Source organism: Pyxicephalus adspersus, chromosome 1 (assembly GCF_032062135.1).
Source record: "Pyxicephalus adspersus chromosome 1, UCB_Pads_2.0, whole genome shotgun sequence".
Taxonomy (NCBI): Eukaryota; Metazoa; Chordata; class Amphibia; order Anura; family Pyxicephalidae; genus Pyxicephalus; species Pyxicephalus adspersus.
The window spans coordinates 5250601-5274020 of record NC_092858.1 but is presented as its reverse complement, the minus strand read 5'-3'; the positions used below and the strand labels follow the sequence as shown (position 1 = coordinate 5274020).

General features: G+C 40.9%; 2 protein-coding genes across 2 annotated transcripts; both read right to left on the bottom strand.

Moving 5' to 3' along the window:
- Positions 1-410: 410 nt before the first annotated feature.
- KCTD14 (potassium channel tetramerization domain containing 14) lies at positions 411-10753 on the bottom strand. The gene is made up of 2 exons (XM_072401296.1): positions 10599-10753; positions 411-3737 (listed from the first exon to the last, which is right to left on the bottom strand). Exons 1-2 carry the CDS (start codon positions 10653-10655, stop codon positions 3066-3068), a joined length of 729 nt encoding a protein of 242 aa, XP_072257397.1. The 5' UTR covers positions 10656-10753; the 3' UTR covers positions 411-3065.
- Positions 10754-18097: 7344 nt separating this feature from the next.
- NDUFC2 (NADH:ubiquinone oxidoreductase subunit C2) lies at positions 18098-22024 on the bottom strand (the record flags this gene model as incomplete). The annotated part of the gene is given in 2 exon segments (XM_072401285.1): positions 18098-18266; positions 21881-22024. Coding segments are annotated over 2 exon segments (194 nt in total), but the record flags the coding sequence as incomplete, so codon positions are not given.
- Between the last annotated feature and the right edge of the window lie 1396 nt (positions 22025-23420).

Here is a 23420-nt window from a genome sequence, read left to right as displayed (position 1 = left end):
GAGATGTTATGTGACCCCCAACCCCACTAATAGCAATGGCCTAACCCAGTGTGACTGCCATTTTTGTTTTATTGCACCTGGTAGAGCCACACACTGAAGGCAATAAGGTCAGTGAGGTTGCATCCTTACACCTGTGAACTGTGCCCATGCCTAATACTGTATATGTAGTTTTTCACCTGACTATAAGGACTGAATAGGGGTAATGATGAATGTTTCAGAACTGGCCGCTGCCTCCCACTGATAAATTAGGAACACGCACAACAGTTGGGGTTGACGATTGACTGGCAACGTGCCACCCACCTGGAACCATTCAGGAATCTGTTTCCAACGCCCATCTGAACTCAGCCGAAGAAAGTCATAAAAAGGTGCAAACAACATATTGCAAAAATTAAAAGCACCATCTCAGGAGGAAGAGTTCCAAAGTAGTTTATTTTCCGTGCAAAAAATTATTCATACCAAAGATTATTCATGACATATACATGGTAATAGAGAACAATAATGAACTTTATAAAACATAGATAATTTGATTTGGTTGTAGAGAGCCTATGAGGTAGATTGATATAAACTATGGCACAATGGTATGTACCCCTTGACATCAGAATTACAGTACATTGAGGTAAGTCAACAATACGTTTTTTTAAAATAATAAAATAGCAATTAACACCCAAAACCTAAAGCAGACCTGAAGTCCAAACTTTTGAGTTGGGAAGGGTGAAAATTGGTGTCACCCTGTGTCTCATTAGTGTTATGTCTCTTCATTTCGTGTCGTGTCCTGATTTCACAGGAACCAGTGCCCCTTTTTGGAAAATTTTTCCTATTTAGCTTTAATGTTGGCAACTCCAAAATGTTCTATGGAAATGTACATACATCCTAACAAAGAACCTTTCCCATTTGATATAAGGTTTGCCATATCAGTCCTATAGGTGCAGTTAATCATTTACAAATTCAGAGCTGTCCTGTGCACACTTCCTGTGTCCTCTCAAATGGGCTCTACTATTAAAACAGGGAATCTGACATTCCCTCAAACATTCCCTGGTGAGAACCAGATCTATGTGTTTCAATGGCAATAATTGATTCCCACTAGGGAGTATATGAAGGAGTATCACATTCCCCGTTTTATAAATAGGGCCCAAGGATTCTAGTCATTCCTTTGAATTCTCATTGGGAATTATAGAACAAATATTCATTGTGTTGTAAAGATGACCAAGCAGGGCTAGCACCGTTTTTTTACTTCTCTTCCAAAATGGTGTGTGTTGTCAGTCCAAAGCAAGAGATTGGTGCAGTTTTGTAAGATCAGCTTTTTTTGCAGATGCTATAAAAGGATGAAGCATGGGGAGATGTGCATGTATTGCAGATAGGTACTGAAATGCACTCACATACACAATGCCCGGACTTCTTTCTAAACCTATGAGCAGAGGAGACCATGAAACCTATACAGGTAATGAGATGTTATTGATCTAGGTAAAAAACAAGTGATTCATCATGGACCAGATGGTGAAATTGATCTAAAAAAAACTAAAGAAACTTAAAAAATGTATATTTCTAACATTCAAACATTTTGTTACACTGCAGGTAACACATAAGGTACACACATATATTCAATATGTGGTCCTACAGACTGTACATGGCCCTTTACCCCGCCATGATTTGATAGGAAAAGGCCCAGTCTGGAGAAGAATGGTTTGTATTTTTCCATCTGGTTAGTAGTGTGGTAAATCTTGGCTCTGTTAAAGAGTTCTGAGCTCCACTGCTTTGCATAATAACTTTAAAGTATGTTGGGTAACAAGTTGTAAATCCTGTTGGCATCTGCAACCTCACTGATGTGCCCTGTGCAAGTGGAGGAATGCCAAGGCTCTTCGAGAAGGGAAGATATAACTTTTTGCCCACCAGGGAATTATTCAGGTTTTTCTATTACAGGGTGCTTTGGACATATATTTATTTAACACAGCAAGTGACTTTAATGACATTGGTAATGGCTGTTGGCTAACATCACTCCTTCCTTTCCAGGGAAACAAATGGCCTGATTGCACAGACTGGTTCTGCGGCTTTTTGCCTTCCTTGCCTCTCGAGTCTCAGGAATAGGGCACTGCCAGCCTCAGCACCCACTTCTCCAGTCTTTCTGCAGAAAGACAACTCAATGGCAAGGCGGTGGCAAGGTAGAACCAGTGCTGGAGACTATGGAGTGTGTATAATATGTTAGATATCACCCCATGGGCCTTGGTTGGCATAAACACAGCTACAAGTATAGTAAAGTTTTTTTTGGAGGGGGGAACACAGCTTCTTGCCAAGGGATCGTAGGTGCACCACTGAACTGAAGAAGCCCTGTGGTTGGTGCATATAAAGTGTGCATACCTGTGTACAAGGTTCAATGTAATGGAGCCAAATTCAGCAAACCCAAGAGTGGCTGCATGCTCTGCTAACATGATTCTGTTTCTTTGAGAACTATAGAGGTCCGTGCTCATTCCAAAGAGAAAATTTGAGCTTTTCAAGGCTCAGACCCAAGGCCATTTGGAAGATAATAGCAACCAGATTCAGCAAACTGTAATTCAGTAAATCTGACATCAGCTCCAATGTGCCAAAACAAACACAGGAACCTTGCCAACTTGCAAAGGAGTGCATGCTTGTTGTTCAGCATTTGGAAGGGAATGTTGCCAAAGTACAAAAATATAAAAATGTCAACTTTTTATTGTCCAGTATAATTCACAGAAACATATTACAAAGGTGAACAAATCCCATGGCCAGATAACGAATGTGTCTGAAAAATTACAGATGGTGTCAAACTTTTTGATGCCAATAAAAGCTTCCATAAACCTACAGTCTCATAAGTTAGCCTGCATGGCTGCTGATTTTTGCACATATTCATTCAAGGCTGTTATGATGTTAGAGATTAAACTCTCAATTGATCCTTGTGTATTTCCTGTCTGAGATGTCAGCACATTGTGGAACTAAGAAGAGTTTAATCCATTGGTAAATAGAGTATGGTTAGGCCTCCTCTGGATAGTCCTCCTCACCTCTGTCAGTAAGTCTCTTCTCCAGTGCTGGAGATTGATATTTTATATTACTTTTTACCACCATGTAAAAACAAACTTGTAAAAAAAATCATAAGACTTAAACCGAAATCCTTTGTCAATTACATGGGTCATATACGATACGTAATAACCCTTGTTTTCAATGTCTACTTTAATACAATCCAAGAGGTCTGTGATGCCAGGAGATGCTTTCCATGGTCCAAACCTGACCACAGATTCTTTGTCCATATCAAGCGTGTTTAGGGCATCCTGGCACTTAGACGCATCCTCTTCAGTCCTCACGATGCACACAAAGACGTTGGAGTAGCGAGATGCAATGACTTCTGCTCTAGCAATGCGAATCATCAACTCAATATTTTCATGGTAGTTGGGTACTCGTGCCAAAAACTGCTTCCTTCCCACCTGTTCTCCAAAGATCTGAGGGGTCTCTTCCAGCTTCTTCACCAAAGGCTCGATCTCGTAGAACAGGGCCTCCTTGTAGACCTCTGGGATGCACTGAGTAGGGACTTGGCCATTACGAAGATACTCTAAGATATATTTGAAGTATTTCCCATCCCGATCGATAAAATACCTCCCTTCCGAATCAGTGCGGAGTTTAGGCGGCCCACTGAACATTTCAAACAACTTGGAAGCCTGGTACTTCTTCAGAGTTCCCAGCGTTGTGGTGTAGATTTCACCACCGATGTTTAATTGTACGATTGGCGACATCTGCAAAGGAAAGAAGGGAACATTATAGTCGGCTTGAAAGGATACAAACACAAAATGTTACATGTAATGTGATCTGTAATGTTACAATAACTAATAGAGGCAAGATTTGCATTCCTAATCATGTAGAACAAGACTGTCCAACTTGCAACCCAACAAACCACATATTGTGGCCCACCCTCCGTTCCCTGACCGGGATGGTTCTAACAGCACTGCTGCTGGCCAGAAGCGCTACTATATTTAATTTCATACTTAGGGAAGAAAGGGGGATGCAAATATTTATTGTGCTTTCACTAACATTAGACATACACCACTGGGCCTGGGCTTCAACCAGATGGCGTTTCTGCATAGTTTGAGCACTTTAATATATTTCTATTGCTGCAGGGATAGGCAATGCCCCTTCTGCAATAATGTCCTACCTGCCTGATCACTTCCAGTTTCAGTTTCCACTAATAAGAAAATGTGTTTCCAGTGTCAGTAGAGTACTGATTATGTCTCTGCGGTACCTGGGGCTTCTGGTGATATCCATACAGTATTGGTTATGTCTGTGGGCACATTTGATTGTGTCTGTGTAGAGCAAACTGTGTGTGGAAGACATATTTCTTGTTGTGTAAGTACAGCCCTGTATGTGTCTGTGTACATGTTTCTGATGTGTCAGTTTTGTACCGAATTGTGTGTCTACGGACAGGTTTCTGGTGGTGTTAGTTGAGTTCTGATTGTGTTTCTGTGGACATGTTTCTTTTGATGTTTGTAAAGTCTTGATTGTGTTTCTGTGGACACGTTTCTTGTAATGTTAGTACAGTCCTGATTGTGTTTCTGTGGACATGTTTCTTTTGATGTTTGTAAAGTCTTGATTGTGTTTCTGTGGACATGTTTCTTGCAATGTTAGTACAGTCCTGATTGTGTTTCTGTGAACATGTTTCTTGTGATGTTTGTAAAGTCTTGATTGTGTTTCTGTGGACACGTTTCTTGTAATGTTAGTACAGTCCTGATTGTGTTTCTGTAGACATGATTCTGGTGGTGTCAAGTATAGACTTAATTGTGTCTCTGTGCACATGTTTCTGGGAGCAACAGTACAGTATTAATTGTATTTACAGTTAAACATAGTAGTACATTGTGAATTGGGCATACTATGTGGTCTCAGGATCTTGGTAATTTGACATGTTTCTGGTGAAGTTAGTGGAGTCCTGATTGTGTTTCTGTGGACTTGTTTCCGGTGGTTAGTAGAGCCCTGACTGTGTTTCTGTGGACATGTTTCTAGTGAAGTTAGTAGAGTCCTGCTTGTTTTTCTTTGGACATGTTTCTAGTGAAGTTAGTAGAGTCCTGATTGTGTTTCTGTGGACATGTTTCTGGTGAAGTTAGTAGAGTCCTGCTTGTTTTTCTTTGGACATGTTTCTAGTGAAGTTAGTAGAGTCCTGATTGTGTTTCTTTGGACATGTTTCTAGTGAAGTTAGTAGAGTCCTGCTTGTTTTTCTTTGGACATGTTTCTGGTGAAGTTAGTAGAGTCCTGCTTGTTTTTCTTTGGACATGTTTCTGGTGAAGTTAGTAGAGTCCTGATTGTGTTTCTGTGGACATGTTTCTGGTGGTAATAGTACATTAGTAATTGTGTTAATTACAGTTAAACATAGTAGTACATTGTGAGTTGGGCATACTATGCAGTCTCAGGATCTTGGTAATTTTACATTACTATTGCTGTGGTGCCATGGGAGCTTACAGTTATGTAGCTGGCCCCCCACCACGTGTGGCCCTCTATTCCTAAGAAAACAGACAGCACTAGTGTAGAATAAATAACATGTAGATGGATAGATGTCTGCTTTTCCTGAATACTCAACTAAAGAAGCAGAAAGTTTGCATTCCAGTATCTAACACTCTGGACATTTACACGTTTAGATCCTCCCAATCCACCACATTAAAGTATAACCAATGTTCCTCTGTAAAACAAATTGCTAGCAGCCAGAGACTTATTACAGATGAGGCATGTCCAATCTCTTTTGCCAAACAACTTTTTTCCCTACATTGCTAGCATTATTTGTAGTACATTTAGGAATGTGTTCTGTAGTTCTGGGTAAACTGGGCAGGGCAGATAACACAGCACACAAGTGGACCTTCCTTTTCCTTATGCTGGCCGGGCCCTCTACCCCTCCCAAAATCACCTACAGGTAGAACATGGACCTATAAAAGGATAAAATTATAATTTTACCTCAAGATAACATCAGCATTCTTTTGGAATGGAAACCAGCAAAATCTCACAATGAGACGATGGAATGGACTGGAATAGAATATTTTTCGAAAAGATTTAGCCGGCTCTGATTTACAAAGAACACAGAAAGTTGGAGGTGTCGCACCCAGTGCTGTCCAGGTTACCAGCTCACTGCAATTCTAACATGATCACTGAAATAAATTTGTACTAATTGGACAGATAAAACAAAACAATTTCAATGGTATATTTAACAGACTAAAAAGATAACAAATAGGAGATGTTAGGGTTTCCATATTATGGATATTGTGTTAACGTTTCCATGCAGAGCTGCCCCGATTCTCTGGAATGATTTTCCTTGTCCTATTAGCTTGCTCCTATTTCCTGCTCATTTAACCTCCCTGGCGGTCTGATTATATAGGTATTTTTAAATCTCAAAGTGGTACATTTAAATATACTTATTATTGTAAATTTCCTACCTGGTCCCACCCCCAGCTGCACGCTTGCATGTCCCATGCCAGCTCGGCACCTGCATCCCCTGGCCTCGTGTCCCCAAAGTTCACACACGGGGGACGCAGATGCCGGGCAAATATTGCCAGACGACAAAGATGCCAGATGGGCATCGTCAGGCGTCAAAGATGCTGGGCGGGCATCGCCAAGGGATGCAGATGCCAGGCATCGCTGGAGGACCCCGCAGACACGTGGGGACCAGGTAAGCTTTCCAATCCCATTTACATCTCCACCCTGAGTGTGGCTCGGGGTTACTGCTTTTGGTACTGAAAATGAACCCCGGGCCACATTCGAGAACGCCAGGGAGGTTAAAAGAGCCCTCAAAACCCATCTTTTCATACTCACCAATCTCACCTTCTTCTGTCTCTTAAACTCTCACTACTTTCCATCACTCCATATCCCCCCTCCTATTATGTGTTACATCCCCCTCCTAGATTGTAAGCTCTTCTGGGCAGGGTCTCCTCCTGTGCCACTGTCTGTACCCAATATTTACTGTTTAATATTATTAATATTAATGTGTGGCATGCATTGGCATGTTGGGTTGCCATTCACTGCTTTGTGCCCCTTTGTGTTGCCCATGAATGCAGCATGCACGTCATTTCTGTGTTGCCCTGGTCTGTCCATGCAATGCATGGTGGTCATCCATAGTGGAACAGACCCTTAAGCCCCTATAGATATCAGATGACTTTTGCTGGAACTGATCTCTAATTGTTGATCAGTGACAGGAGTAAAAACAAGCACAGAATAAAGCTCTCCAAGGCTCGAGAGGATACACTTTCGTCAGTGAAGCTGGGTGATCCAGAAAACCAGGAATGGAAGTCATTTACTGGCAAATGCTTTGAATCTTGGACAACATCCATTCCAGGTTTGCTGGATCACTGATGAAAGGATATTATCTCCAGCCTTGGAGAGCTTTAATAAACCAGGTCCATTGAATCCAATTGAAGGAAAAACGTGTACATTTTGGGTAAACATTTGGTGAATCTTGGGTGAATACATTTATAAATAGATCCCTATGTAAAGCAAAAAAAAAGGGGAAATTGGCAAGGACAAAGCTGCATCTTAAGAAAAAAAATTCTAAGAACTTCTAAGAATGGATTTATGTCCATTTTACTGCTTTGCAGTCTCACATACCTGTCAATGATCTGTGGATGGTAACAGGATGTTGTCTTTCCTATATGTACAGAGGAGGCTTGTTCTATAGGCGGACTGGTGAATGTCACTATGCATACAACACCCCGGTGTATCCCAACACAGCCAAACATTACAGGTGAATACATTCACATAAGTGTTCTGCAAATGATTTTTTATTTGCTTGTTTAAAAGTACAAATAGAAGGAATTTTCCACTATCACCGCCAAATCAGAAAGTTTTTCCACGCCGGGCAATTAATGGATAACTGCCTCATTAAGAGACTCTTTATGATAGCATCATGGGAAAAGAATTCTGCAAACAGTAAAATCGCCTCACTCTATATGGAGATCTTCTCAATCAACTCCCCACACCTCGTGTTTGCACAAGTTTGTGAGTCTTGTATAAGGCGCGCCCATGGAAGGAATTATAAGCTCTCCGCTCCAAGGTCAGCACCCATAGGACACATATAGTGTTCCATAGTAATAAAAACTGATTATCATGTGAACACATTGGGCAGCACGGTGGCTCAGTGGTTAGCACTCTGGTCTTTGCAGCGCTGGGTCCCAGGTTCCAGCAGCCCTAATAAAAGTCTATGCCCACTTATAAAAGAGGTGATATGGCTGAAAAATGTGGCTTGGATCCAAGTTTACTGGATCACCCAGGTTCTCCAGTGTCTATCTTCTCCAGTCTTGGAGAGCTTTATTAAATCCGGCCCCAGAGGGATGAATCTCTTGGAAGAGGACATGCCCACTGGTGAAAGTTTTGCTCACTTCTTATTCCCATATCTCTGGGACTGGAAGACCTGAACAGAAAAAATTTGAAAGAAGTTGAACTAATACAAGGTTTATGAATGCCTGGGAGACTCCATAAACACTTAGGCGGTGGCATTTTAGTATCTAGCTTTTGTCAGATTTGGGAATGCTGTGCATTGTGGTGCGCTGCAATGCATTACAGCACTACAGAGGTGCATTTAAAGGGGACCTGTCATGACATTTTTAACATTATATAAAAAAGTGGCTATTCCTATTTTAACATTTCTTGAGAAGGTCCCCTCTTCCATCTTTACCTCCACGGTGGTAAAGACTGAAGGGAAAGTATGAAGCCTCCTGGGACAATTGCATCACATATCCCAGAAGACTGCGGCTGCTCCTTTTGCACATGCCTGCAATTGGGCATGCATCTTTAGAGGGCTTTCTTATAAAAAAACAAATCAGTGCAGGAACTCAAGCATCTGCAGTGAGATCGTCACAGTAAGGTGCGTCGCCCAATCCCTCACCTGTGAAGGAGGTATAAAGAAGAACCCAGAAGAAGGAAGATGCCTGCGCCCGCTGTTCTGTCCTGCACCACAAAGAAGCAGAGAAGGTGCCGGACTCGTTGGGCTCGGTTTGAGGGCTTTTCACTAGTAATGGTGATTATTTTTTTTCAGTGAAAGTTCTGCTTTAGTGCCATTTAGAAGAGCACTGCAGCACTCCAAATCTTGCATGGTGCATGTGGTAACATCTGCCTTTTATCACGCATTACCACATCACATGTGAGAAGGGCTCATAATCAGCTAAATACATTCCATATACCTCCAAAAAACTGGCAAAGTCTTACAACTCATTTTCTTCAGATATCTTGGTATGGAAGCAGTGGTCCCTCTACAACTGCATAGAGACCACTGCTTCCACACAGAACGCCTATGTTCTGCAGCACACTGGCAGGGGACGGGGTTTTCTGCTCTGTAAAGGGAACCTGCTGTATGACTTTGTACACCTTTTATTTTAAAATACCTGGAAGTTATCTGATTCAAACTGGACGTTCTGATTGGTTGTAGCACCGATTTTTTAAATGGCACTTCAACGCACCTTCCCAGTGCAATGCAAAGTGTGGCCATGTACAATTTTATTCCATGGGACTGGGTTGGTGAAAATGAGCCCTTTGCTGTAATAAAAAAAAAAATTCTGCTGAAATTAAAAGAAAATTTGTATCTCATCAATGTGGTTCACTGCTGGGAAATGTTCCCAAATCGAGCAGCACATTCATCCATTACAGACAACAAGCTGTGTGAATCTTACAGCTGCAATACACATTCTGCGGATAGGATCAGTACGCCTGGCCATACACAAAGCAAATATGAGCCCAGCTCCATCATCAATCTTTGTTTCTGCATTCAAATCTCCAATAGAAATCAATAATCAATAGCAGAATCACATTTCAGTTGTACAATCTGATGAGTTTTGGGACTTCTCCATTGATTGCTGTTTAAACCGACTTTTATTGCAGCATGCTTATTATTATTAATTGGGGGGTCGATCAATGGAAAATATTGGAATCGATTTGTGTTTTTATTGATTATAACGATTGCATGCATTGGTTGCTGTGTTTGTACATTGGTTGCACCCTGACATTATCTAAAATGCGTCTATCATAAATAAAACAATCTAAAAATCATATTGTAGCACCAATAGGGACCTTAAAGGACCCCAAGGTATAAAAGTTTGGAGGAGTAACTGAGTCATAAATATACAAACATGTAATGCTACTTTACCAATAGAACTCTCAACCCATTGCTAGGTCCTGGAGATGCTGCAAAGACATGCTGGGCCTTGTAGTTCTACACAAATGTCAGCATTTCCATCATGGACCCTGAAATGGGCTGCCGGACAGAAATACCCCACAGGCTTCTCAGATTAGCATGGAGAAAAAGAAATGTTGCCCCAGATTTTAATCAGGCAGTTGAACTATAAGTCTCAGCAAAGTAAATGACATGCCAAATGCTACGGAGAAACTGAAGGTGATGTGGCACTACAAGTCTCAGTATGGACCTGGACAGGTTGGGAGTAGTCAAAACTTCCCTGGAAAAGAACAAACATCAAATGGGCTGAGCTCTGTAGTACAACAGTGGCTGGGCATGAAAACTGCCCTGCACAGGTATGATGGGGGGAGTAGTCCAGTTTTTCAGGCTTCTATGGCTGGATCACTCCCATAGGCTGCATGGCACCTGCTGGGACTTGTAGTGCCCCCATGTTGCTCATACTTACAGTCTGCAGAGGGCTGCTCATCTGCTTGCCTGTGCTCCTGTGTTCTATGACACTCATGGCTGTGAATGGGAATCTGATGGCTGGAGGAGCTGAGCTGGGTCAGGGAGTGCAGGAAGACTTTGTGTGTGCTGTCCCTGTACAGTCCCTGCACCTCCCAGCCAGTCCTCCCACTGCTGACAGGTGCAGGAGAGGTGTGTCAGAGGAAGTGATCAGCCTGCCTACCTGTGTGTTACATTGTACGCAGCGATCACTGCACCGCGTGTTACATTGTACGCAGCGATCACTGCACCGCGTGTTACATTGTACGCAGCGATCACTGCAGTGTTACATTGTACGCATCGATCACTGCACCGCGTGTCATATTGTACGCACCGATCACCGCACCGCGTGTCATATTGTACGCACCGATCACTGCGCCGCATGTTACATTGTACACATTGATCACTGCACCGTGTGTTACAATATTATCGTAACGTGTGTTGCTATTATCCTGTGTACATAAGCACATCATATTCACACATTTATTGTTGTACTGAGACTAGGCATGGTATAAAAATCAATTATTCTAAAAATGTATATGTGATCTATCAGCCCCACATATATACCGGTCTACATCCCTCACTATACCAGGAGCATATATAGTAGGGCAGTACTGTGCCAGGTTGTGTATTTTGCCCCCACACAGCTTTTATTGTACCCCTTTGTCTGAGATGAATGAGGACCGAGGGAGGCCCTGGGTACAGTAGCAGCTTTGCCCTCTGCCATCCAATCACTTACTATCATTGAGGAGTGTAATGGGTGCAGAGAGGCCACCCCTTTGTATGGTCTTTAAACTGATATTGCCCACCAGACACCAAATACATCAACCCTGGTACAGCAAATACAAATTTCACTAATCCTAAAGTATTTTTCAAACCTTGTTTCTAAAAACTTAAAGTAGAACCAAAGCTCCACTTTTAATGCTGAGCTACACTAAAATGTTTACTTTACATAAAAGGGTAGACAAACCCTTCATATAAAGTCAATATATATATATACACATATAAAGTAAAAATATTATTCTTTTACTGCCACGCCCGCGGCAATCAAGACTGAATGGGAGCGCAGAGCTTTTTGGGACCCCTATGTAATGCATCCCATGAGGCTCCTAGCTGCTCCTTCTGCGCATGCCCAAAAGCATTTTCCTACACTGAAGGGAAAATGCATGCGCAGTGAGATCGGCACTCTATTTCCCCCTTTACATCGGGCTTCATCACCCGATCTCCCTCCTGTGCAATGCAAGATCGGGTGACGTAGCCAAAAGGAGGAAGAAGGCGGCTGAAGATGGCTGCACCCGGCGCCTCCTTCATGCCGGGACAATGGAGAATTCCAGGACAGCGCAGAACCCAGTGGATGACTTCTCCAGCATGATGAAGGGATCTTCAGAATTAAAGGCAAGTGTAATATTTTTTATTTTTCAAATTAGCTCCACTTTAAAAATGTTGAATCTAGCAGGGAATTATTGAAGGAAGGGACAGGTGATGTCCTTTCTCAATAATCATACCTGCCTGATCGCACCCAACAAGACCACTAAGCTGGATACCTGGCGATCCTGGCTTTCCCCGCACCTTGCAAAGACTGAATGAGCCTGCGCAGGAGTTACATCATCCTGGCCCAGCCAATCAAGATCATATCTAGGAAGATATAAAAGGAGAAAATGGGGGCGCTCTGCATCAATATGGGGACTTGTGAGTATATCAGGGGTTCAGTTCTGCTTATTGGATGCCTGGTCCTAAATATTGGGTCTCAATGTTAGGACTTAAATGTTTCCTTATTGCAACGCCCTGCATGCGAGGAGGAACCCAGGGTCATCCGCCATCATACCTGGTTTCTGCTCTGGGGTCTCTGAGGAGGTGGGGAGTAGAGAAGACTTACCATGGAACATTAAAAGTGAATCCTTGTATTATAGAGTCAGTAGGCTCTCCGCTGCTGCTCAGGGGTTGCACTGTCCATCCATACAGAACAAATACTGAGAACTTACATTGCACTGCCTGGTCTCACCTGAAGTTTCTCTTTATATTCTATGAACATTTGATCTTTGCTGGAAATTATGTAACCAGATCTGAGGAATCTGGAGGAATACTAAAGAGCGTTTTACTTTACATTGTTGTGTTGCTTCATATAATAAAAACAGGTGCAGCAAGAATGTTCAATGTCCCGTCCATCTTACCGCACCAATGGAACAGCTGTGAGTGCCCGCAGGCTGTCCCAGGGTAGTATTAGGAAGGAAATAAAACTTTTGAAGGCCGTGTAATTATAGGCAGGACCGGATTTTTGTAGAGCTGACATAGGCTGTGGCCTCGGACAGCATCATGTTGCTGCCAGTTGCATATTTTCATGTATAAAAACGGTTCAACCAAAATTGGAAAAAGTAAGGGACTTTAATGGCATAATTGATCCTTTGTTTTACTGACTAGTGCTATACAACAACAATTGCATCAATATTGTGTTCTATATACAACTTTAATAAAATATCATTAAAAAGGGTCTTCAAAGCCAAAGCCAAATATTAGGAGCTGCCTGTGGATGTTACAAGTGTTTTCCTCTTCTTCCCCCCGTGTACACTGGACTACCCAGAAAGGGGCTTATTCATTGGATTAAACAGAAGTGAAAAATGAATATAATAAATCATTTATATATTAATGAGGATGTATTTATATATATGATTCGAAAAGTATCACTGTATTTTTAGAACAGACTTTGTATTCCTCCTGAAGAAGTGACCAAAGTCACGAAACGCGTCGAGGAAAAGTCAATGTATTCAAGATAACACAAATACAAGTCTGTGAAAAAAGGATTTTAAATAATATTTTATTAAAGTTGTTTTTAGAACACAATATTGATGCAATTGTTAGTGTATAGCAATAGTCAGTAAAACATAGGATCAATTAAGTCCCTCCTTTTTTTCTAATTTTGGTAGATCTGTTTTTAGAACAAATTTTGGGATGTCACATTAAGTAATTATAAGGGATGCTTAGTTTATTATTTTTGTGTATAATACAAATTTCTAGACACCACCCATTTCCACTAGTGCAATCCAACCAGGTCTACATCCATGTTATCCATTAATCTATTTAGAAAGCAGTAAATCTGACATTCTCTGTAACATGGCGAGTAATCAATTACTGCAATTAAAACACATGGACCTGGAAGATTCTCCACTAAGTAATATTTCAGTGAATGTCAGTTTTACTGCTTTATTAATGGGCCCCAGTGTGTGGATGACCCCAGTGTGTGGATGACCCCAGTGTCTGGGTCTGTACACCTGCTGTACCCATTATAAGGGGGTGAAGACACCTAAAACTCCCAGGCTGATAGGATAGGAAAATATTTGCACAAATGTATTTTTTCTTACAGGTAGTCACCAAGCAGCTAAAAATATGCAGCCATTTTCGGGGACACCCAATGAATCAGCCGCAGTGCAGCACCGTGCATGGCAAGGCCTTGAAAGTAAACACCGGAGATTCCTGAGACATTAGTGGCTTGATGTGTAATCTAATATGAATCGATATTATGACATCAGGTGAAAGTGGAGGGTGAGCTCAGGTGAGTCAGAGAAAGGTGATGTTTTGGAAGAATCACTGCCAATGTGTCAGAGGTAATTGGCGCAAAGACCCACAATACAGCTGTGTAACACAAATCACAGATCTGTGATATGATGGGGCACCTTAGTAAATATTAAGGGAGAAAAAGAACCCCCTGCTCCGAATTTCCATCCAATAGGCAATTCTTTCAATACATAATTGTTTTTACCTTTATAGAATTAATAAACCCTTTCAACCTTGCTATGGTCAGGATTCCAAGGTCAGCAAAGGCTGGGCAGGAGAAAACCATGGTCAGGATCCAAACCAAGGCCAAGCAGACAAGGCAACCGTAGAAAAATGAGTGGCTCCCTATGGCAAACTTGATTAAAACTAGATAAAATCCTTTATTTAAGTCATATAAAATAATCCTACAAACATAACAGTATACATGGATCATGCAAACACAAAAAGAGAGAACCTTTTGTGTTTACTATACATAATACAAAATCTCTTAGCAGTGTATAGTGTTGATGTGTTTTAAGAAATGATGTTCATCCAACACTAAATTCGTAGGTCAGAATATATAGTATATATAGATCAGAATATATAGTACTGTTATTACAGTCTCGCCCGACGCGTTTCGTCCTAATGGGCTTCCTCAGGGGACAACGAGACTCTACAATTCAATAGACCATTGTAAGTACACAAACTATAAACCATCAATAGAAATACATAATGTTAGATTCCTTTTCACAAACAGTTACTCACTTGATATTTTGACCCGGTACCGGTTTGTGTACTTACCATGATCTATTGAATTGTAGAATCTATAGAATTGTAGAGTAAGACTTACTGCTTGTGGATAGGAATCTAACATTATGTATTTCTATTGATGGTTTATAGTTTATGTACTTACCTTGGTCTATTGAATTGTAGAGTCTCGTTGTCCCCTGAGGAAGCCCATTAGGACGAAACGCGTCGGGCGCAACTGTAATAACAGTACTTATTATTCTGACCTACGAATCTAGTTTTGGATGAACATCCTTTCTTAAAACACATCAACACTATATATTGTTAAGAGATTTTGTATTATGTATAGTAAACACAAAAGATTTTCACCTATTGTGTTTGCATGATTCATGTATACTGTTATGTTTGTAGGAATATTTTATATGACTTAAATAAAGGATTTTATCTAGTTTTAATAAAGTTTGCCATAAAGAGCCACTAATTTTTCCTTTTTTTTGTCTATTTACAATAAAAAAGGCTCGGCACAGTTACTTCAGTAACCTTATATTACTTAGGGTACCGGCCTTTCATCAATTATACTAAAATTTTCAGGAGCAAGACATGGTCAGGATTTGAGCAGGGAGTGTATGGTTAAGCAAGTAGGAATCTCTGGGTTAGCAACAGGTGAGCAGGAGCAAGCCATGGTCAGGATTCAACCTGGGAGAATATGGTTGAGTGGGTGACAATCCCTGGGTCAGCAATTGGTGAACAGGAGCAAGCCATAGACAGAAAGAGAACCAGGTAAGCAGGAACAGGTGTGGGTACACAGGTATAAGCAGATGAGGACAGGTCTTCTGGTGCCAGATTCCTGATTGGCCACACACACCTGAGACGCTAATCACCCAGCATACCTGGTATATGGTATAATATGAATGCTTCCATTAGCTGCACACTTGCTGCTAGGCCTGAATTTCCAGTAGAACAAAGCTGTGAGTGACTTCTAAGATGAACAGCTGAGTACACAAATGGAATATATTTACCTGTCAAAAGATTTTTTTACTCAGGCAGGATACCTGATTACGGTATTTTTCTGCTGGAGGTTAATATTATAGATTTGGCTAAAATGTATAATGCAGGGAATGGAGAAATCCCCAAAATTAAATAAAAATGCAGAAACAAAAAAGTTCAGGGGACACAAGGGATTGTTTTTTCTACACATTAGACCAAGAAAGGGACAAGTAAGAAGATAAGGGGGCATTATTATTTCAAAGGGTTTATTACCTCTGCTTTGGACACTATGCCTTACCGATGCCAATATTTCCAAGGCTAATATGGCAAGTTTGGACATTTAGGGGTGAAGTGGACCCAAGTTCCCCTGCGATGGGGTTATTGCTCAGCTAAATCGCTGTGCTCAGAGCTGCTTAGTGTGTACAGGAACAGCCTGAAGATACCGGGTAAATATGTTTTCTTGTGTAAACAGAATGCTCCACCCTGTGCCTTCCAGTTCAAGTTACATCCTGAGACATGGAAGAGGAGATATTTGAGTCATTTACAGAAGAATGTCTTTTTACTGATGACACGGGACAAAAAAAAACCCTGGTGGGCAGGGTGCAGAATCCTTAGCTGGTGCTTTCCATACCCCCAAATCTAGCTGAAATGTTGGATTGCAGGAAATGATTGGAGTCAACACCTGATGGGGGGGATTTCTTCTCACTTTTTGTCAGGACAGGGACACAAACACATTTTTAGCGTTGAGTTGAGTGGGTCAGGGCACCACAGGTCAATTTGTTTGTACCTGCACCACTTGCTTTTGAATTGCATTTGTGCCTTTTATTGACCTATAGTTCAGCTGTACTGGCTAAATGAAAACATATTATAACTTTAAAGATATGCATTCATGAACCAATGAGTTTAGATCTGTAATGGCATTTATTTGCCCTGAAGAGTTGAATGAAAATAATGAATTCCTATCAGACTTACAGCTACAGTATAGTTTGCCATCAACTTACATCCACACAGCCCACCATAAAGTACTAAATATACTTTAAGATGAAAATCAATCATCAGAGCAGCCCACAGTCCTTAAATGTGATTATGTGTCAGCCTATGCACATAACTGTACAGCAGAGCTTAAATTTGTAAGAGATGAATAATGCAAGGAGCCAATCAGTCGTGCTGCAATACAAGCAGAATGTAAATAGGTGGAAAATGCAAAGTGGTGGATAAATGAGCCCATCTGTAAAATGGGATCATTATGCTGCCTTTCAGTGTCCAGTCATAGGCTGGTCAAGGACAAGATCTGTATTACTGAACTGATGCAAAGAAAAAATAGAAGTTTATTGTTATGCCAAATAAGCTTTTTCTGTGTAGAACCTTTGGATTAAAACAACTCTCACCTCTCGTCTGGACTACTGTAACCTCCTCAACTGTAACCTCCTCCTCTCTGGTATTCCACTAACCGGACTCTCTCCTCTACAATCTATTATGAATGCTGCAGCCAGACTCATCCATCCTTCCCTCCGCTCCTCTTCTGCTGCATCTCTTTGTAGTTCTCTTCATTGGCTTCCATTTCACCTTAGAATCAAATTCATCTCCTGTGCTTTGCCTTCAAATCCCTACACAGGTCTTGTCCCACTTACCTTTCTGACCTGGTAGAAAAATACTCCCCCAGCTGCTCTCTTCACTCCTCCTATGACCTACTAATGACTTCCTCACTCATAACCTCATCACACACACGGCTCCAAGACTTTTCTAGAGCTGCCCCAACTCTCTGGAATGGTCTTCTATGTCCTATTCGGCTTGCTTCTACTTTCTGCCCATTTAAAAGAGCCCTCAAAACCCAACGCTTCAACCTCACCTACCTGTCTTCTAAACCCTCACTACTCACCCACCATTCCATATCCCCTCTTATTGTGTGATACTTCCCCCCCCCCTCCTAGATTGTAAGCTCTTCTGGGCAGGTTCCCCTCCTCCTCCTCCTGTGTCACTGTCTGTATCTGTCTGTCATTTGCAACCACTATTTAATGTACAGTGCTAAGTAATATGTTGGAGCTATATAAATCCTGTTTATTATTAATAACTCCTGTTAGACTTGCATCTGGAGTTTAGTTTTTCTGTTCTGCAATGCAGACAAGCAGGAAATTGATTGTAGTAGGCTAAGGATGAACAGGATTACTGTATACACACATAAAATAAACACACAAGTAACAGTGTCAAATAAGAATTTATTTTACAGAATGGATAGAGCCAAGGACAGAACCAGCTATAGAACAGAAAACAATATTTTAGATGTGCACAGTCCGGATGAACCGGTACGAGAGGCTGTTTTAACGCACCGCATAGAATGGTTCAGTGATTTCGCCTAATGTCCGTGGTGCTAGAAGACAAAAATAACAAAAGATATCAGAATGTGCACAAAACCACTGATTATATGAAAAAAAGATTTGCTCAAGGTCATTATTCAAACTTTGTAATGGACGTTTTATATTTTGAAAAGTATTTGGGTAAAATCTTTATTTTATAAATAGACATTTCTTACAGGCTACACACAGAGCACAGTAGTGCAGTGTTTGCGGCGTGATGGACTCTTCAGTGAGGGTCACTGCTCTGCCTTATGAGCTCTTATGCGACTAATTATAATATAAAGATAAATGTGGAAAAAAATTAATTTTTTAAACCAGTTTTACTGTATCTTGAGCTATACACATGGCTTCCAGTGAAGTTTGTGTTTACAATGGACAAAAGTGTGCAAAATGCATTAAACAGCAAATCTCAAATTTCAAAAGTGACATATGACGTCTCTTCTGCAATAACACAAATGTGCTTACCAGCCTGCAGTCTCCTATAGGAGGTAAATTGAGCTGCGACTCAGTTTGTATTCTCAGCACCTGAATAAATGAACCTCCTATTGTGTGCTACTTACCCCTTAGATTGTAAGCTCTACAGGGCAGGGTCCTCTCCTCCTCCTGTCACCATCTGTATCTGTCTTATGCAACCCCTATTTATTGTACAGGCCGCATAATATATTGGTGCTATATTAATATTATTTATTTTTAATAATACTACGTGTGGGAGTTACGTCATTCTGGTCTAGCACATCAGGATGGCTAAAGATCCAGAACCTTGAAAAGGACAGGGTGAAAGATGTTGGGATTGAAGAGAGGCACGTTACTTCGATTTAGGAAGCTGCAGCATAAATCAGTGCATCAGGAATCAGAATACAATACTAGAATAGACAGGATAACTATGCATGTCCACACAACAAGAGAACAGAAAGCCGGATAGTTTGTTCAAAATTGCATAGTCCTAATGTTGGTGATATTACTTGTCAGAGCCCTTGGGGGGTGGGTTGTACAGAAATCACCTGTTACACCAAACACTTGTTAGTTATCTGTAAAGGAACAACGCTCCACTTACCAGGAGATTGCTGTACCTGGAACACTGATCAATTTGTTACATATTTAGGTATGGCAACAGCTATACATTACATAATTATGACCACTACATTCTGAACACACACTGTACCATTCATTTCAACAACAATGGTATAAGACTATGTGTACAAGTATCACATGTTATACAGAGACCAGAGACTGACACTGGTTGTCACCATCTTGAATGTGGCGTTGGCAATCCCAGCTTTCACTCAAGTGACCGTCTATTAGTTCCCTTTGCTTCACGCCAACAGCACACAAAAGGTTACAGTTGGGTCCATACATTTTTGAACAGACAACTTTTTTCTAATTTTGGTTCTGTACATTACCACCATGTTTCTTTCTCATGGTGTAACAATTTTTCAGATGAATTTTTTCGTTTTTTGCAGCCTAAGGATGGTTTGTTTCACCTGCATGGCGAGCTCCTTTCACCGCATGTTATCTGTTCACAGCAAATTCTTCCACATACAAGCATCCCCCTCAAATCAACTCCGGGCCTTTTATCTGATTAATTGATAATGACATAAAGGAATTGCCCACACCAGCCCATGAAATAGTCTGAGTCAATTGTCCAATTTTTTTTTGAGCCCCTGAAATGAAGTGATTGTGTTAAAAAAGGCTTTAGTTACTCACATTTTTTGCAATCTTTTTGTTCAACCCACTAAATTAAAGCTGAAAGTCTGAGTTATTTCATTTAAAATTAACTGTGGCTTTGTCCCTTCCTCCTCTTAATTTCCTTGTTTGTATATGTTAATTTTATGTATCAAGCTCAGGTTTGGGTTATAGACTGTTTATTATTCACATGCGATACAATATTGTTACTGATTGTTAATTTCCCTTTGTGTAACTTCCCCCTTTTTTCTTTCTTCTGTTTTTTTATTGTTGTTTTTCCTTTTGTACCTTAACCAAAAATTCTTAATAAACATACAATTTCAAAAAAAAAAAAATTAACTGTGGTAATGTACAGAACCAATATTAGAAAAAAAAGTTGTCTCTGTCCAAATATTTATGGCCCTAACTGTATATCAGGAAGTAAATGAAGAAGAGCTGGCAGAAAATACTCTGATTCTGAGAGAGCTATGATGTGCCAGGAGGAAGGGAATGGAAATGACTGCACGGAATGACATTCAATGATTTTTCTGTGCTTTGTTAAAGTGGTGTCTGGGGCTTTCATGAAGTTGTTGTGTATAGAAATATGGCTGCCCCCGCTGACCTGTCATGCTGAAAACATTAGTTGCCTGGCTGTCATGCTAATCCATTGGTGCTCCTATTTTTCTTATTTCTTTTGGCCTAGGACAAGCAGGCTAATCAGCAGTTTTGACTTTGGCACCCTGCTGCAGTTTTGTTTCAGGTCAGAGACTCAAAATATTAAGTCCAACAACTAATATTTCTGAAAGCCTGGAACAGATATACATTTGAGTTTTCTTTTCAAATTCCCCCTTCCAAGTCTTTTACTTCCCTGTCCTTGCTGCCCTGGATGGCCAAAGTAAGGCTTAGTGGGAACCATTTAGCTGCTACTGTGTCCCAGCCTCTTGTATGGAGAATATACGGTACATTCTTTTCTATAGATTGGTCAGCATCCACCTGAGGGACGCACAAGTCAATAGAAATGATCAGAGATTCTTCCACTTCTGAAATGAAGCCAATGCAGCTCCTGAGTGAAATCTCAATTACCTGTAAAAGAAGAAAGCCTTTTCTGCTGCCTACCTATCCTGGCTGCCCTCACTTCTATTCAGCCTCCATGACACTATTGTTTCCTGAACCAATGTGGAGCAAACACAGAGCAGTGCAGGGAGCAAAGAACATCAACACCCACAGAACTAATTTTCAAGAGACTTTGGGCAGTCGGAAAAGGTATTCATCCCAGATATGTTCAGAAATCCTATGTGAAACTTCTTCCAATCACAGTCTTGTGTTCCGCAGGCAGCCAGTAGTGGGGGAGACCGACCCATCCATCAGACTATGTGCTGCTCAGTGATGATGCCACCATTACTTTTACAATGGAATAACTGGGTTTGTATAGGCATTTTGTCCTAAATTTAATATAGTTACTTTACCCAGAAGCTCAGCATAATCAAAACATGTCAATGATGAAGAGATTCAAATACAGAATTCTCCTCAGAATTTTTTTTAAGCTGAGTGGGAAGAAATTGTAGATGGTGGCAGCCCCTGTATTGTGACCCCACTTTCCAGTAACTACCCAAAAACAGCCGGGTGGTCACTGGTTTTCACTGGTCAGACGATCAATAGAAGATGTGCCGGCACTCCTTACCTACCATTGATTTTCTGAACTACTCAGTGCATGGTAGGGCTTAAGGAGACCCTAAGTCACAATGACAAAACGGCAGCACCCAGATTCAAAATAAACTGGAAGTAAAAGGAATCCAGGAAAATCAAAACATTGAAATTCAACTGTATGTATATCTTAACATAAAAAACCCATCTCTAAATATGGTAATGTACTGTTTTTAAAAGCAGAATCAAACTTATTCTGCTAGCTCTTGGCGACAACAGACAGTGATACCAATCCCCCCGGATCCACAGACAATCAACGTACCATCCTTGGCAAATAGCTCCGGGTGCCTCTTCATATAGTCAAACAGCTCGCGATCCTTCTTGGCGTACTTGTAGTTCTCAAGTTTGGTCAAGTGATACCCAAGGAACACACCAATGGTGGTGAAGAGTACCTGCCTGTGCACGCCTAGGGTTAAAGGTAAAACATTCAGTACATTGAACAGTGGTAAGCCCCATTCAAATATGAGGGAGACAAATGAACATCATTCTGTATAAAATACAAGCAATATAATACTAGGATACGATATGGTATCAGTCACTTTCATTTCCTATACACAGTGAGATAGAAGCACAAGAAGCCAATCCGTTCATGTGCTGACAAGAGGCATTCTGATAGGGGATGAGAGAAGAGTGACAGATGAATTCATCACTGTGCTGTGTAAAGTGTAAAAGAACTTTCTCATCTGCTCTCAGAACTGGGAACAAGATAATAAGCCAATATCCAAGGGGTTGGGCTGTCATAGGCAAGGACTACTCTCTCGGAAAATTATTTAAAAGGTGATGGGGGGTATTGGTTAATGGCAAGAATAAGGCTGTACAAAGATGTGTAATAATTGTCATTGGAAAGGAAGTTTTACGATCCTTTACAACGACAAAAGACTGCACAATGCATGGATGAGCGCTGTACATACAGCGCCATTCTGCTCTATGGAGAGGGGGTGGAGGGGAATGACGTAGCGACAAAACGGGACAAGGGGTGTACTATGCAGCATATTTTGGGAGGAATGGTATAATAATCAGTGAGTAGCATAATATATGGTGCAGCATATATGGGGGGCAGTATAACATAGTAAGGTCTAAGTACATAGCAGAGGGTGGTAAGGAGTGATATGGGGGGGGCAGTATATTATAGTGGGGTATAAGTACATTGTATGAGGTGATATGGGGGGTATCATCTCCTTTTGTATGTAAAGATGAAAAATATATATGGAACAATACAATAATAAACATAGTATAAAACATATTCTCTCATTTTTTATAAAAAAAATGCAACTATATATGGAATACATGGAACCATTTCAATATTAAACACAGTAAAACATTCTTTCTCATATATATATATATATATATTACCCAATACAGAAGCAAAGCAGCAATTGACAACACAAAATTGACAAATGCGTTGTCATGTGCTGCCTAGTTATACAGTACATGATGATTTTTATTTACCATTCCCTTGCATCCCATTGAATGCATCGCACATAATGGCCCATGGTTTAACACAGCAGCAGAATGACAAGTGTAAATGGGCACTTACCTGCCCCGGTGTTAGCCATGCTGTGCTCCAAAGTTACTACTCCATAATCTTGGAATGCCAATTGACCTCTGGTTCCTCCCAATGACCCCTTGCTTTAAATGTTTCAGTCTAGAACACCCCAAGGAGAACATTGGAATCAATGGATTAGGCTTGTTTTTGCATCGGGCCTGTGTTGAGCAAAACCGCCCAGGATCAGTTTTATAAATGAATCCTACAGGTCTTTTTTATTTAGAAATCAACCACATCTCAGGGCAATTATGGCACC